The 15,367-nt window shown below is 43.9% G+C and overlaps 2 protein-coding genes across 2 annotated transcripts; both read right to left on the bottom strand.

The window, feature by feature from the left end:
- On the bottom strand, positions 1-2,179 carry LOC127778318 (UDP-glycosyltransferase 91C1-like). Its single transcript, XM_052304903.1, has 2 exons — positions 1,648-2,179; positions 1-1,197 (listed from the first exon to the last, which is right to left on the bottom strand). The coding sequence occupies exons 1-2, from the start codon at positions 2,146-2,148 to the stop codon at positions 175-177; spliced, it is 1,524 nt and encodes a 507-aa protein (XP_052160863.1). The 5' UTR covers positions 2,149-2,179; the 3' UTR covers positions 1-174.
- A 4,934-nt stretch (positions 2,180-7,113) lies between these two features.
- On the bottom strand, positions 7,114-7,905 carry LOC127780700 (uncharacterized). The gene is made up of 2 exons (XM_052307654.1): positions 7,672-7,905; positions 7,114-7,563 (listed from the first exon to the last, which is right to left on the bottom strand). Exons 1-2 carry the CDS (start codon positions 7,830-7,832, stop codon positions 7,215-7,217), a joined length of 510 nt encoding a protein of 169 aa, XP_052163614.1. The 5' UTR covers positions 7,833-7,905; the 3' UTR covers positions 7,114-7,214.
- Between the last annotated feature and the right edge of the window lie 7,462 nt (positions 7,906-15,367).

Below are 15,367 nucleotides of genomic sequence, written 5' to 3'. Positions count from 1 at the left end.
TTTGGATTTATAGCCACTTTTCTTTTTACACAAGGGAGTAAAGCTGAAGACACGTGATTGAGTAATGTTGCAATTTAAAATGTAAAAAATAAAAACATTCCACCACTCTGGCACAAGAAAGGAATCATTCATGATGAAGTGTAAGACTCGAGAACATGCATGATGAGCGACTGGTCATTTGTAGAGCTGCAAGTAACCAACAAGCTCATCCAGGTACATCTCCTGCTGCTCCCTATCTCCAACAATGTCGCTCAACTCCTTGGCCTTGCGTGCCAATACCTTCCCCTCCTCTTCCACCATCACCCGCCGCACGGCCGCCGCAACATCGTCCCTGTGGAATAACCCATCGTCATTCCTTGCAACCTCCACACCGATCCCCCTCGCTGCCATCGCCTCCGCGATTAGGCCCTGGTCAACAATGAAAGGAAGCATCACGAGTGGGTGACCGAACTGGAAGCTCTCGATGGTGGAGCCCCAGCCACAGTGCGTCAGGAACCCGCCAACCGCACGGTGCGCCAGCACGCGCAGCTGCGGCACCCACCGCGTGCACACGATGCCTCGCGCGGCGACACGTGACTCGAACCCATCCGGGAGGATCTCCGCGGCGCCACCATCGTTGCTGCCTCCGTCGCCTCTCGGCGGGCGAAGCGCCCAGAGGAAGCGCACATTGGCAAGCTCAAGCCCGAGAGCGAGCTCACGCACATGGTCTTCTGTCAATGGCGCCTCGCTCCCGAGAGCGACGTAGATGACAGATTTCTCGGACTGCTTGTCGAGCCACTCTATTGCTGGTGGAACGAAGGATTGTTCAGAAGTATCGTCGTCGTTGTTGATAGTATCAGGGAACATCAGGAGACCAGCAGGGACAGCCGGCTTAGCGAAGAGCTCGGTGAGGAGCGGAAACAACCGTGGCTCTACCTCGGGACAACTACGATAGATAATGAGACGGCAATTGGGATGTTGCTCCGACTCCCAGAAGCGTTCCATATCAGACACGCCGGAGGCATTGGCTCTGAAGGCGGCTACCATCCACTCCGCCTCATGGCGCCGCCGGTAGGCGATGTTGGAGGGGAAGGGGATCCATGGTGGCTGGACCATGTAGTCCTCTGCCGTGGTGCGTAGATGAGTCAGATTCTCTCTTCTTGGGCCGAGGATGGCCACCAAGGCCGCCGGAACGATCAAAAACGTGGCATATGGGATCTTGAGACAAAAGAAGAAAAAGGAAAAAGTTATGAATTAGTCTCTTTAATTGCAAATTGGTAGTAATTGAGCAGGACAAAGTGACTGATCTATCGATCACTTTCTAACCATATAATGACATCCAATAACTCGTAAGCTGTACTACCTTTTATGCAAGTTTAGGTAATAATAAATAGCAAAATTGAATTAGCTGGCGTGTGTTATCTACTTATCTTTTGGAGGGGTTAGGAACCAGCCCTTTCCCTCTCATGTAAAACGAAGCAATAGATTAACACATAGTTAATTAATTAGTTTAAAAAACTTAGAAAATAGATTAATATATTTTTACAGCAACTTTTATATATATATTTTATAAAAAATATATCGTTTAGTAGTTTGGGAATTATGCGGACGAAAGCGAGGTTAGAACACAGCCATCAAGAAGGTGAACATAAGTCAGCTCAAGCTCACCTTGTGCTCCTCGGCAATCGGCCATATCCAGCTGTGCGCGAAGTCGGGTATGATCCAGTCGGGCTTCCTCAAGAACCCGGCGGCGGCGGTGGCGGCGGCGGCTTCCCCATCGCCGGCGGCGCAGGCCTCGGCAACAAATCGGGCAAAGGGCGCGGCGAGGCCGTCGAACGCCTTCTTGAGGAGCCCGACCTTCTCCGGCGGGACGTCGGCCGTCGACTCGGCGCCCTCCGGCAGGCCGTCGACGGCCGGGAGGTCGAGCGGCACGACGCGGAGGCGGGCGGACGACGACAGCGCCGGCGGGATCGCGCCCAGCCTCGCGGCGTTCCTCGGCGTGGAGACGAAGGTGATGGCGTGGCCGCGCCTCGCCAGCCGCTTGGAGAGCTCGAGGAAGGGGATCATGTGGCCGAAGGCCAGCCATGGGAACACCACAATGTGAAGTGGAGAAGAAGAAGAAGAAGCAGCAGCAGCAGCAGCCGGCGTCGAGTCTGAGGTCGCTGCCATGGCTGCTGGTATATCTGTTCAATGAGAATTAATTGACCAACTCGCCAAGATGGTGTATGCAATGCTACTATATATGTACGGAGAATTTCTCATCCGGTGAATTGCAATAATAGAGTGCCAACTGCCACCCACACGGGCGACAAGCCTGTTTTCTTTACTGTGTAGGAAATTTGGAATATTTGTTTGAACTCTTGTACCAATTGTGTATATATCTAGGCTTACACATGCTAACCACTGCAGGCGTTACTAATATTGAGTTGTATTCAAGGCTCTCTCAAGTCCAAAACATAAGGGGACTGTCTATATAACATTTGTAAGAAAACCCCTCTCACATTTCGGTCACTTCTGGATGGCCCGAATTGCTTTAAAATTTGTGATGCCGAATGATCTTCATCTTCATCTTCTCCCCAACCCAACGCTCTGTCACCCAATGCCGAATGATCTCTCCCCTGGTGCCGATGCCGCCACCGCCCAATCTCGTCGGTTGACTGAAATGTAATAACTACGCCAGCAAGCCTCCTTCCACCCCCCCCCCCCCTTTCAAGCTCGGAACGGTGAATTGTCCCCGCACTGTAGTCTTCCCTATCTTGAGCGACTCCACACTGCTAGATTCGCCACCACCGGTCACTGCCTCCTCCATCCCTACGACTCTAACACCTTGCCTCCCGCCCATGTCGGCCACCCATCACTGCATTGCCATCTCCCACGGTCATACCTCTAATTCGGGAAATCCCCCCAAACCCCTACCCCCTACCCCCTCCCCCCCCCCCCCCCACCTTTCCCCTTCCCGCACCTCCGTTCCACTTTTACTTAAACCTAGGACCGTAAAACCTAATTCTCGTCAAGCCAACATCAGTCGCCAGAGCTTCACCGGAGTTGGAAGAATTGGGTGCACGAATCTTCAAGCAAATCGGACGGTTCATAATCTGTAAGAAATCCCCTCTCAATTTTCAGTTGAATGTCATTTAGCAATTCCAAAACATAAAATAATACTGGATGGTACAAAATACCGTATTGAGTGGGATATAGTAGCTAATTTAACGTAAACTTGAACTCATTGAGTTGGGTGAACTACAATTTAATAAAAAAAACTTGATTAAACAAAGGAGGAAGGATGAAAATTATTGGAAACGTCCAGCTTCATCCACTTTGGTAAATAGTTACTACGGATCCATATCTATCAATCGATCACTTTCCTTTCACTTATCCGTGATTCATATCGGTATGATCGAGACACAAATTAAATATATTGAATTGATCAATTTAGTGAACGTATTCATATGTACTCCTATACTGGAAGCTCCTTCTACATTATATATTGAGTAAAATATGTCGATAGTACCACACACTACCACAGAAACCCTAAATGGTGCCGGTTGGGAAACCCCCTTAAGTGCCGGTTTTCCCAACCGGCACCCTGCAGATGGCACTGATTACCCAGGGTCAAAGGTGCCGGTTCCAAAACCGGCACCCTGTAGGTGGCACCCATGAGCCAAAAAAAATCGGCTCAATGCATCGAGCAGATGCATTGAGCCATCAAGCCGATCCCATATAATATTCAAATCCCAAAATTTCCTCAAATCCATGAACACAAACTATAGTCAATAATCCTCAGAAAAGCAACACATCAACATCATATTCATGAAGATCATATTCAACACATCAACACACATTCATCAAGAGGACAACAAGAAAAACAATCTCATCAAGAACAGGATGGAGAGGAGGAGGGCGCCACTGCCTTCTCCACCGCCACCGCCGCCACTGACGTCTCCACCACCTCCGCCGTCGTCGGATGGAGAGGAGGAGGGCGCTGCTGCCTTCTCCACCACCACCACTATCGCTGCCGCGGGAAGCCGCCGTCGCCACCTCCCGGGCCGTCTCACCACCGCCGCCTCCCCTCCTGCTGCCAAGCCGCCGCCACTACCTCCTGCCAGATCTGGCGGAGGGGAGGGCACCGTCAACAAGCCACCGGACCACCGCCGCATCCCCTCCTACCGCCGAGCCGCCACCACCACCTCCCCTCCCGCCAGATCTAGCGGAGGGGAGGGTGCCGCTGCCACCTCCCGAGCCGTCGGAGGAGGAAGGTAGGAGAGGGGGACGACGGAGAGGGGGAGGAGGAGGGGGGCAGTGGAGAGGGGAGGAGGGGGACGGTGGAGAGGGGAGAGAAGCGAGAACGCTCGGTGGGGGAGAGAAGGAAAGGATAAGATCGGTGTGGTTGCCGGTTGGCCTTATCTCTTTCAGTGGGCCATGCTACCTCGGCTCGGCTGTTGGCTCGGCTTGATTCTTATGTGCCGGTTTTATATTATAGGTGTTGGCTTTTTAATTAACCAACACCTATAATATATTCTAGGTGTCAGTTAATTTAAAAAAAACTGGCACCTATAGAATAAGAATAGGTGTCGGTTCTTATTTAGAACCGGCACCTATAATTATTTAAAGGTGCTGGTTTTTCACTATTTTAACCCACGGAAGTAGGAAAAGGCATATAGGTGCCATTTTTAATACTTCCGACGTCTATAGTGTTGACACCTATTTCGTTTTATAGTAGTGACAATTTATGAGGTGAGTGCAATCTAATTATTTAGTATCTCATAAAATGCTCAAACAAGTCACGCATCTATTTTTGTGCAAATCACATATAAAACGATGTATATGTGACCGAGACGCGATGCGATGAGAATGGTGTGTAGCTCAGCTGACATGGATTTGCCCGGAGCATATGCGTTGGCCTGGGGGGTTGATCTCCCTCGAAAGTAGGTTTTCTCATATTTTTTTTCTTGTATCAGTGTGCTCCTCGGATACGATGATATAAAGATATCCTGTCTTACTATAAAGTTATAACCCACTAATTCTACATATCAACTCATCATCCACTAGCAATAATTACATATAAAACTTATACAAGCATATAACATCATCTATAATTCATTGAATTCTACAAATCAACATTATATTCAATCATCTTCCTTCACATTATTTTTCACAATATTTTTAACATATATATATCCATCATTTTTATAATAATTAACATATATTCATCCATATAATCAAAGTGCGGTAGATCATATTTCATCCACAATCTCATACAGAGTCTACTAATTTTATTTCTCTTGACAAACCAGTTTTATTTGTTGTTAATAACTAATATAATTTTTACTTTTATCTCGATTATTAAAAAATATTAGAAGTTACATAGTAATTTTTGCGGCAAAGTGCGGGGAATTACCTTGTTATATATATATTCTCCAACAATTTTCGCATGTAAATAGATCGAATTAAATTCTTGTCATGTAATTAGTCCAAGACCATTGCATGTACGATCCCCACAAATCAAAGTTTTGTTCTTGCATGGGTAACTTCAGGGAGACGAGGGAATCAGATTCTCGTTGATCACATCAGGAGCGTGATAGGCATTACAAGAAGGTTCTATTTCCATGGCTTAGTTTGGTTTTGCAGGCATAATTGCAAGCAAAAAACTTGGAGATGAAGCTAAACCTCTCCTCTCTTGCTTTGCTAGTTAACCATTTATACACGAAAACAAAAAGAGTATTAGAAAGATCGTAGCAATGATTTGTGTCCCTCGCTCTTAAATAGCAAGCAATTGGCAGAGAGCTTTTCTCACCACAATGTGTATCTGTGCCTGTACCACAACGTGGTCACACATGCATACGTATATAGGATTACACTGTGAGCGTTGTCGTTGTTGCATTGCCCTTCACTAAATTGGAATCCGAGGATGTTGGAAGGCACAACACATGTCTATGTCTAGTATATATAAGAAATATGATTGTTTGATGAGAACAAAACAACAACGAATACACAGAAAATAGGAAACCATGTATTTTATTAATCTTGATTCATTAACACGAATGTTTACAAATACATGGGGGCTCCCACAGGAGTTCGCCTTTTGCCTTCGCGAGGATTACTTAATAGAAAGGTATCTAGATTGGAGATTGCATGAAGTCCGCTGATTCTTGGTGCCTAGCAATGAGGCGGCCGGTTAATTACATCCAAAAGACGAGCCTATGGAATACCTCCGATTAAGCTGCGCTTGTGATCGTCATCTTCAAAATAATTTGTTCACCGAAGGTTGAGGTTGATACAGATTTAATATTGAGTACGGTAGAACGGGCGGTTTTGCCTCACCAACCCGGTCACGCTATATTAATATTATGTCACGGTTTTGCTTCACCAACCTGGTCGGTGTATAGAATAGGTGTCGTAACGAAGGGGATAACTTTTGCCTCGTCAGTGTCCAGTCATATATTCCGTACGTAGTCTGGAGATAATCATGGAAAATCTACTAATGATAGTGGGCCCACCTTTAATTTAGTTGGAAATGCATTTGATTGATCGCCACCAACAAATCAAACATAATCTACGTATATACCAGTCAATCTCTTTTTATTTGAACATGTCAAAACTTTAAACTATTCATCAATTTGAAATCTATTTGCACCAATATTTTTTATTCAAAATATGCAGCAGAACAAGTCGAATATATTTGGACACGTTTAATATTTGATAATTTAGGGCCCACATGTCATAAAATCTCACTCCATATGGCAAAAATATTTTCTATATCAATGTAAAATTGATGCATATTATTTGAAATATTTATTCTATGAATTTTAATTAAAAAAATCATCGAACAATGATGTTCATGTATCTGTGTACTCCTCCTTATATAAATATATATGGAATACAAGCGCTTGTACGAGCATTTCCGACACTGCCACTCCCATAAACACACATACGTAGATTATAGGCAAATTTTGCTACAGGACACTGCTATTATGTGGTTTTAGTTGTGAGACACTGTCCAAACTCACTTTTGGGGGAAAACACTCCATAAATATGATAATTTGCCAATGGACACTGCACCGATTAAAATAATGATTTCCGGTTGAGGAGAAGGGAAAAATCATGTGAAATATCAAAAATACCCTTGGGTCCATATGTCATCCCTCCATCTCTCTTCCTCTCTTTCTCCCTCCTTTCTCTCTTCTCCCGGTCGTGGCTTGTTCGGTGATGGCGGTGACGCGCGGAGCGCGCGCGGCCTACTCGGCAGCGGTGGCCGCTGGAGGACCTCCTCCTCCACACCTGACGGCGTACTTCGCCGATGCCGCCGTTGTCCACCCCTGATGATCTCCCGTAGCCGCCGCTCCACTGGTGCCGCGTCGTCGTCTGGCCGTGGCCGCTCTCCCTCGCCCACGCCCGTACCTGCAGCTGCTCCACGACTGCCGCGTCTCGGCAGCGGGGGAGACGGTGACGGCGACGAAGATATTTCCACCTCTCCTCGCCCCAGCCACCTCATGCCAGCGCTCCTGATCTCCTCTCGCGGCGGCGGTGGCGGTGCGCTTGGCTTCCAGCACGGCGTCTCCGCCTGCTGCTCTGCAGCCTCTACTACTGCACGCGGCAAGAATGCATCAGGATTGTACGGTAAATTGCACAGCCATGAATTAATCAAGGCATCAACATATACATTGATGATGGGCCAGAGATTTGAGTTTTTACTCGGGCATGGAAAGGGCAGGATGTCTCGAGTTAGGGTACGGCTGCGTGTGCCAGAGCGCCCTAGCAAAAATGTCAGCTTCAGTTACAGTCTGCAAACTTAGTCCCAATCGACATTGCTCCGCCGCCGCCGTGCTCATGTGCTCGGTGCCGCCGCTTGCCATCGCGCTGTGCGTCGGGTGGCCGCTGCGCCTTGTCGTCGTTGGCGGTGGGTCCCGGCGGGGCGCCGCCGCTTTCCCGGCCGTGAGCCGAGCCGTCCCGGCTCGGGCCGTCGAGCCGACCGTGAGTTGTGCGGCTGCTAACCTGCGGCAGGAGGAAGAAGAAGAAGGGAGAAAGAAAAGAAAGAGAGGAAGAGTGATGAAGAGCTGACATGTGGGCCTAAGGGTATTTTTGACATTTCACGCGATTTCTCTCTCCTCCTCAACTAGAAATCATTATTTTAATCGGCGGGGTGTCCATTGGCAAATTAACATGTTTATGGAGTGTTTTTCCCCAAAAGTGAGTTTGGGCAATGTCCCATGGCTAAAACCATACAATAGCAGTGCCTGTAGCAAAAATTTGCCTAAATTATTTCTCTATTAACACCTCCGTGTAGAACAGACTTTTATCCAAACATACACCCTAGAACCTCTCGGCGACAATAATTGAGAAGGATGGTCCGCCGAAGCAACGGCAGAGCTAGTCCCCCCTACAACTACTAATATATAGTATCCATCAATACCTAAAATAAATTAGTTGATGAAAAAAAAACACTATTAGTCGTATGGGCTCAACAACGACCACTAGTGGAGAAATCATCTTTGCTCGGTCGGCCAAAATCCACAATAGTCCCGGTTCCACTAAAAACCGGGACTAAAGATGATCTTTAGTCCCGATGCAAAAGGTTAGAGCTACTTTTTGATCTTTAGTCCCGGTTGATATTTCTAAAGATCATTTTTAGTCCCGGTTCAAAAGACGACAGGTGGTGTTAGACCCCTTTTTATCTTTAGTCCCGGTCGGTCTATTTTTAGTTCCGATTGGTGCTACCAACCGGGAAAAAAGATCGAGATTGAGAGGACCGAGGCGCACGGGAGGATCAGTTAATAAGTTCTGACCTTTATCTCCTCTTCTCCTCACTCACGCATCTCTTCCTCTTCCTCCTCCCATCTCTTCCTCTACCTCGTCTGGATCCACCCTCTCCCCTCTCCTCCCCACTTCTCAGGCGGCGGCGGCCGGGCGGCCGTGGAGGCGGACTCGCGCGGCCGGGCGGCGGAGGCGGCCTCGCGTGCCCTCACACGGTAGCTGGGCGACGAGGCACAGCGCGCGGCGCAGGCGGCGGGGCCGCACACGGGGCGGCAGCGCGCCGGCTCTCCTCTATTTTTTTTATAATTTGTGATTGAGAGATGTATAATTTCTTTTTTAAAATTTGTGATTTATTGCATGGATCTGAGATGTATAATCGATCTGTGATACATTTGATTTGTTTGTAATTTTTTAAAAATTTGTGATGTATTTGATTTGTTTGTAAGTATCTTAGGATTTGTATTTGTGACGTGAATGATTTGTGATGTTACTTTGATTTGGGGATTTAGGGTTTGATTTAGGTATATACATGACACTCGATTTGGGGATTTGTTGTTTGATCTGGGTATATACATCCCACTCGATTTGGGAGAAAATAAAAAGAAAATGGACCAATCGGGACTGCCCCTATCCTCTCTTTAGTCCCAGTTGGTCCGGGACTAAAGATCCCTCTCTTTAGTTCCGGTTGATAGGGACTAAAGATCGATCTTTACTCCCGATTATTTCACCCGGGACTAAAGATAGCGATCTGTAGTTCCGGATTCGTAGTCCCGGGACTATATGGGTTATAAACCGGGAGTAAATATGGTTTATAACCCAGTGGCCGCTAGCTCCGGCGCCACTGCAACTAAGCACAGCTCTAACCCCTAAGCCTCCACATCAGGGTCATCATGTGCTCAATAGAGGACGAGAATCGTTGGAAGCGATCGAATAGAAGGCAGTCGAGCTGGATGATCGATGGTGAAGCCTATAATCTAAGCAGATGGGTCGATGCATGGTTTGATTGGTCTAATGATATTTTTGCAGTATATAAATGCTGGCCCATATATTAGTGTTTTTTTTAGAACCCATATATTAGTGTTCAGATGGGCCGGCTCCCTACTGTGATCTGTGATGGAGACTGGTTCACCAAATGCTCATAAACACGCGTGCACACTCACCCTTTAAATGCACACACATAGGCCTTGTTTAGATCCAGAGGGCTAATTATTAGCCCTCAGGAATCTTACTATTGAGAAGTATTAAATATAGATTATTGATAAAACTCATTCCATAATTCCTGATTATTGATAAAACACATTCCATAATCGCTGAGCTAATTTGCGGGACGAATCTAACGAGGTATATTAAATCCATGATTTGCTACAGTTATGCTACAGTAATTATCCGCTAATTATGGATTAATATACCTCGTTAGATTCGTCTCGCAAATTAGCCCAGGGGTTATGAAATTGGTTTTATCAGTAATCTACATTTAATACTTCTAAATAGCAAGATTCTGGAGGACTAATAATTACATCATATGCATGTATATTTGTATGCGTACTGCTAAAAAATAATTAATCATAAATACAAACGCACGTGCTAAGTTTAAAACTTGAACACAAGGTGGATAAGTTTCGTAACAACGAAGCTAACCAGTTTGATCGAAGTGAACATCGTAAGGTCGGTATATGGCTAATCCAACTCAACAAATGCACCCTTGCCTAGGTAAAATTGTAAAAACCACCCTCAAAGTCACTTAAAGTTTGACATTCCATCTCATAAATCATTTTGTTACAAATGTCCACCCACCTACTTAGTTTTGTTGCAAAACCACACCAGTGCACACGTTAGGCCAAATCAACATGTTTTCATAAATTGTGAGCTATCAGTGTGGTTTTTACCAAAATTAAATACTTCTAGGAGGATAGTCTTAATACTTTTTTTGAAGATACCATAGATAAAATTGTTGATAAAAGCTTAAATGTCGCCGCACTAAATTTCACTATATAAAAAAAAATTCAATGAAACACAAAAAAATAAATCCAATACAAGCACTTGGACAAAATTGAATCGGCTAGCTTAGTCTGTGGTCGCTCTATATCAACGATAATGGGCTAATTATATTAAACATGTGCGCCCTAGGGTATTTTTTGCAACAAAATTAAGTAAGGGTGGGGATTTGTAATTTTCCTTTTTGAGGTTTTGCACGGAGATTATGAACGTAGGTGAATTTGAATAAACAATTGTTATGATTGGTTGAGATAAGAAATTAGATAGAGAAACTAAATGAAGGGTAATTGACATTGGTAGAGAGAAGGGAGTAGGCGGAGACAGAAGCTGTTATGGCTTAGGAAAAAGTAATGTCAAATGTTACGAGTTGTTATATTTTGAAACGGAGAAGGTATACAGGCATCTCTTGACTTCCAGATAAAAATGTGTCAAAACATGTACATTAAAAAAATATGTTCCCTTCGTCCTAAAGATTTTTGAAGTTTAAAATGTCTCAAAATAAGTTAATCCTTATACTCCCACTACCTTCGATTCATAAATCATAAAATGTTATACCTTTGATATATTATATCTCTACGCACCACCTATTAATAATTCCCCGTGTCATTTGTTGAAATTGACGATCAATGTTAGATGGCAAAATTGAATAAACCACCCCCAAATGATCAATTATTTTTGAGATTCTACTCCATAACCCATTTTATTGCAATAGCCTATCCACCCAACACACGTGGGTAGTTGATTGGGCCCATTTTTTCCTACGTGGATTCATAGCAACCCATATCAGCCAGGTCGGGCTTATCCAACGTGACTCTGATGTGAGTCTAACTCGAGCTCATTCTCAAGCTAGACGACTGTGAACACCGAGGGGGCTGAACACGAAAACGATTGGCATCGGCATCATTGATTGACGGCAAATCCACATTGATAAAAATGAGCCAAATCAACTAATTATTTGTATGGAGGGGGCAATTTCGACCTGACAGAGTTTCAGGTGGTGGGCTATGGCAAGAAAATAAATTATGGGATGGAGTCTCAAAACTGTGACAATTAGGGTACTATTCCCTAATTGCAATTTCGTTAGGATATAAAAGCTACAATTACAGGTAATTTGAAACGGCAAAGCACTACTTTCGTAAGAGACACTGTATTATTCTTTTTCTTCGCTTCTAAACTTTTTCTTAGGATTTTAGGAGTTTGTTTATTTTAGCAATGAGGGGATTAGATCATTAGATGTTATCATGTTATCATTAATTTATGTCACCCTCTGTGTGGCGATCCGCATGTCTCACACGGATGAAAGCATACATGAGTGAAAGCAACAGTCGCTGAGGGTGAGCCATGGGCTAATAATGGAGAGGTACAACCGTTGGCATTCGGAGCTCTATGGGAATTACTCTTTCTAACAGTGGAGCTTCTCCATCAATTGCTTCAGATCTGGCCAGTACAGATTCAGTCGACAAGCTAGGGACGATCAATAACTCAACAATGGTCTCCACACTAGTAATGCATGTCGATCAAACTCTGGATCTAGAAGGCATTATTTTTATTTTCTGTAGCGTTAGAAAAGCTAAAGCTGAAGAAATGTGAGTAATAAAAGCCATGACTTTTATGTTTTATTGTTTCGACAGTTCCAAATTGCCTAACAAAATAAAGTACTGCACAGGATTGATCAATTGTATACGCGATGTGTTACGGTCTGCTTACAACCTATAAGGGCTCATGTATAGAAAAATCATTTTTTAAAAGTAGTTTGATATATTGTTTGATTGACGGAAGATGGAAACACTATTGTATTTTCATAACAACTGGTTCCGGAGAAAAGAACACAGATCAGGAATAGTGTTTTTTTTTTCTTGGTTGTATGTTAATAATTCCATATATATCTCACAAAAGTCCATTACTTTGGAAACAGCTGCAAGGGACAAATTAAAGCAACAGACAATAGAATAAGCTCATCATGAACAGAGCAATACACTTAAACCTAACTGTCAACTACTTGTGAGTTGTGACTTGTGAGACACCAAAACACTACCATATCTTCTATCTTTACCTACCAATCTTCAGCTTTGGCTCTAGTTTCTACTCCCTCCATTTCAGTTTATAAGACGTTTTATCTTTGATTAAATCAAACCACTTTAAATTTGACCAAGTTTGAAGAAAAAAGTAGTAACATTTTTAACCCAAAACAAATTTATTATGAAAATATATTCAATTATTTATTTTATAAAACTAATTTAGTATTATAAATATTACTATATTTGTCTATAAACTTAGTCGAACTTAAAATAGTTTGACTTTGACCAAAGTTAAAACATTTTATAACCTAAAACGGAGGGAGTAGTATACATGGGAGAATAAAGGTGTTCCATTCACTGGTGGAGAAAGGAGCTTTACACCCAGTTCGTAACCCCCTGTAGTCCCGGTTTTCCAACCGGAACTAAAGATAGTATCTTAGTCCCGGTTGGTAACCACCAACCGGGACTAAAGAGGCTAGCTCAGGTTGCTACTTCATTCTATTCTTTTCTTCATTGTTTTTAATATATTGATTCACTCTATCCCATCCCAAAATCCCAAATCAATCATCCCCGAATAGTCTCCAAATTCTCAAATCAATCTCTAAATACATAACAAAATCTTAAAAAAATTACATCACAACTTTTACAAAATTCATCACAAATACATCACATATTCACATCACACACAAATCAAATACATCACATATTCACATCACACACAAATCGTCTCAGATCCGAATCATAAATTTAAAAAAAAGAAAGAAAAAAAAGGAAGAAGATGAACGGCCCGCTGCCGCGGCGGCGCGCCGCGTCGCCGGCCGCCGCCGCACCGCCCGCCGCGTCCCCGACTCCGCCGCCAGCCGCCAGCGCGCTAGCGCGCCGCCGCGCCGCCTCGCCCGGCCCTCCGTGCGCCGCGCCGCCAGCCGCATCCTCGGCCGCCGCCGCGAGGCCGCCAGCCGCCAGCACGCCGCCTCACCCGGCCCTCCGCGCGCCACGCTGCCGCGTGGCCCGGCCGGGCCTCTGCGCCCCGCCGTTGCAGAGGAGGTGGGGAGGAGGGAGAGGAGGAGAGGAAGGGAGGAGGGAGAGAAAGAGATAAAGGTGACTCTGTGAGGAGATGAGTTAAAAAAGAAGAGGAGATTGTATTGATCCGATCCGCGTGCAACCACCCCGCTTATGTCGACTTTTTTCCCGGTTGGTGTTACCAACCGGGACTAAAAATAGATCTTTAGTCCCGGTAGGTAACATCAACCGGGAGTAAAGCTTATATTGATCTTTTTTCCCGCTTGGTAACACCAACCGGCACTATGAATAGATCTTGATCAAAAACTTCCTCAGAGCTTTTAAACCAGGACTAAAGATATTTTTAGTCCCGGTTTTTAATACAACCGAGACTATTGTGAAATCTGGTGGACCGACCAAAGATGGTTTCTCCACCAGTGATTGTTTCGTACGCCTTTCCCACAGAATTGGTATTTTTATCTCCTTACTAGCCCTCTCTTTATCAAATCATCATTACCTCGCTACAGTACATTTCTCAAAAGAAGCCAAATTAATGAAAATTTTCACTCAGGGGTATTTTAAACTTGCATATTTTCTTAAAAGGGTTAAGAATAGTTCTGCATCTTCAGTGCCTCATAGAAGGACTTCACATGAGTATATTTACCATCTTTTGTAGGTTTCCAAATTTCTTAATCTCTTAGCTCACTTAAATGCAAAGTCAAGCATCCATTTCTTTTTATTTTCCATGCTTAGTTTCTCCCCACTCAAAGTTGTCCTAATTTGGTCACCTCCAAACCTTTATATCCAGCAAATTTAACTGGTGTGATTTGTTTTGTAAAGGTGAAATTGTTTAAATTCTTCGATTTACTAATATGTTCCACTACGTATGTTTCCTTGTAAATCAGCTTCATAAGCAGGAACGCTACCGTAATTTGCATTTTTCTACTATTCTGTCCTATTTATATATGATTCTCGATTGGAAAAGGAAGCTAATTTCTTTTTTTAACACTAGCAAAAATACCCGTGCGTTGCAACGGGTGAAAAAATTCAATGACAATATATGCCTTTCATGAATAATCTTGTCAATAATAATGTTTGTATTGGTCGTTAGAGCTAAAACATATCATAAGAAAAATTAGAAAATCTTCAACTAAGGGCTCAACATCGGCGGTAACAACCTTACCAATGCTTTGATTTACCCAAAAGAATTGGTCATTCATGTGGTAGCATACGTATAATCTAAAATATTTTTTAATCTAATTCTTGCTATTAAAATAGGATCAATTAAATCTTACACTGTCTCGAATGGTCAAGTCTACACAAAATAGAACCACCATACACTCTTCTCTTTAAATCCTACGTAGACATGCAGGGCCACCAATATAGGAGAATAGATGAGGAAACAAAAGCCGTCTAGGAGATGGAAAAAATCGATAAATCCTATCTGACCCAAACGTGTATCAATTTGATCTCGTTCTTAGGAGAGAAAAAAGCTCAAGCAAGATTTGTCTTACTTCCAGATGTCAGAACATTTGACCGATGCTTCAAAAAAAAAACCAAACCGACATGGTAAAGATGGACGATACGAATATTATGAATCTTTTTCATGGAATCGGTTGTTTTTT

This window comes from Oryza glaberrima, chromosome 7 (assembly GCF_000147395.1).
Source record: "Oryza glaberrima chromosome 7, OglaRS2, whole genome shotgun sequence".
NCBI classification, from domain to species: domain Eukaryota; kingdom Viridiplantae; phylum Streptophyta; class Magnoliopsida; order Poales; family Poaceae; genus Oryza; species Oryza glaberrima.
This window is presented reverse-complemented; position numbering and strand designations above follow the sequence as displayed.

What these genes read in the sequence shown, in the direction of transcription:
- LOC127778318 (XM_052304903.1), bottom strand. Translation starts at nt 2,148, where the DNA reads ATGGCAGCGACCTCAGACTCGACGCCGGCTGCTGCTGCTGCTGCTTCT. An exon ending in CGATTGCCGAGGAGCACAAG is followed by an intron (nt 1,198 to 1,647) that starts GTGAGCTTGAGC and finishes TTTTGTCTCAAG; the next exon opens with ATCCCATATGCCACGTTTTT.
- LOC127780700 (XM_052307654.1), bottom strand. Translation starts at nt 7,832, where the DNA reads ATGGCAAGCGGCGGCACCGAGCACATGAGCACGGCGGCGGCGGAGCAA. An exon ending in CCTGCCCTTTCCATGCCCGA is followed by an intron (nt 7,564 to 7,671) that starts GTAAAAACTCAA and finishes TGCCGCGTGCAG; the next exon opens with TAGTAGAGGCTGCAGAGCAG.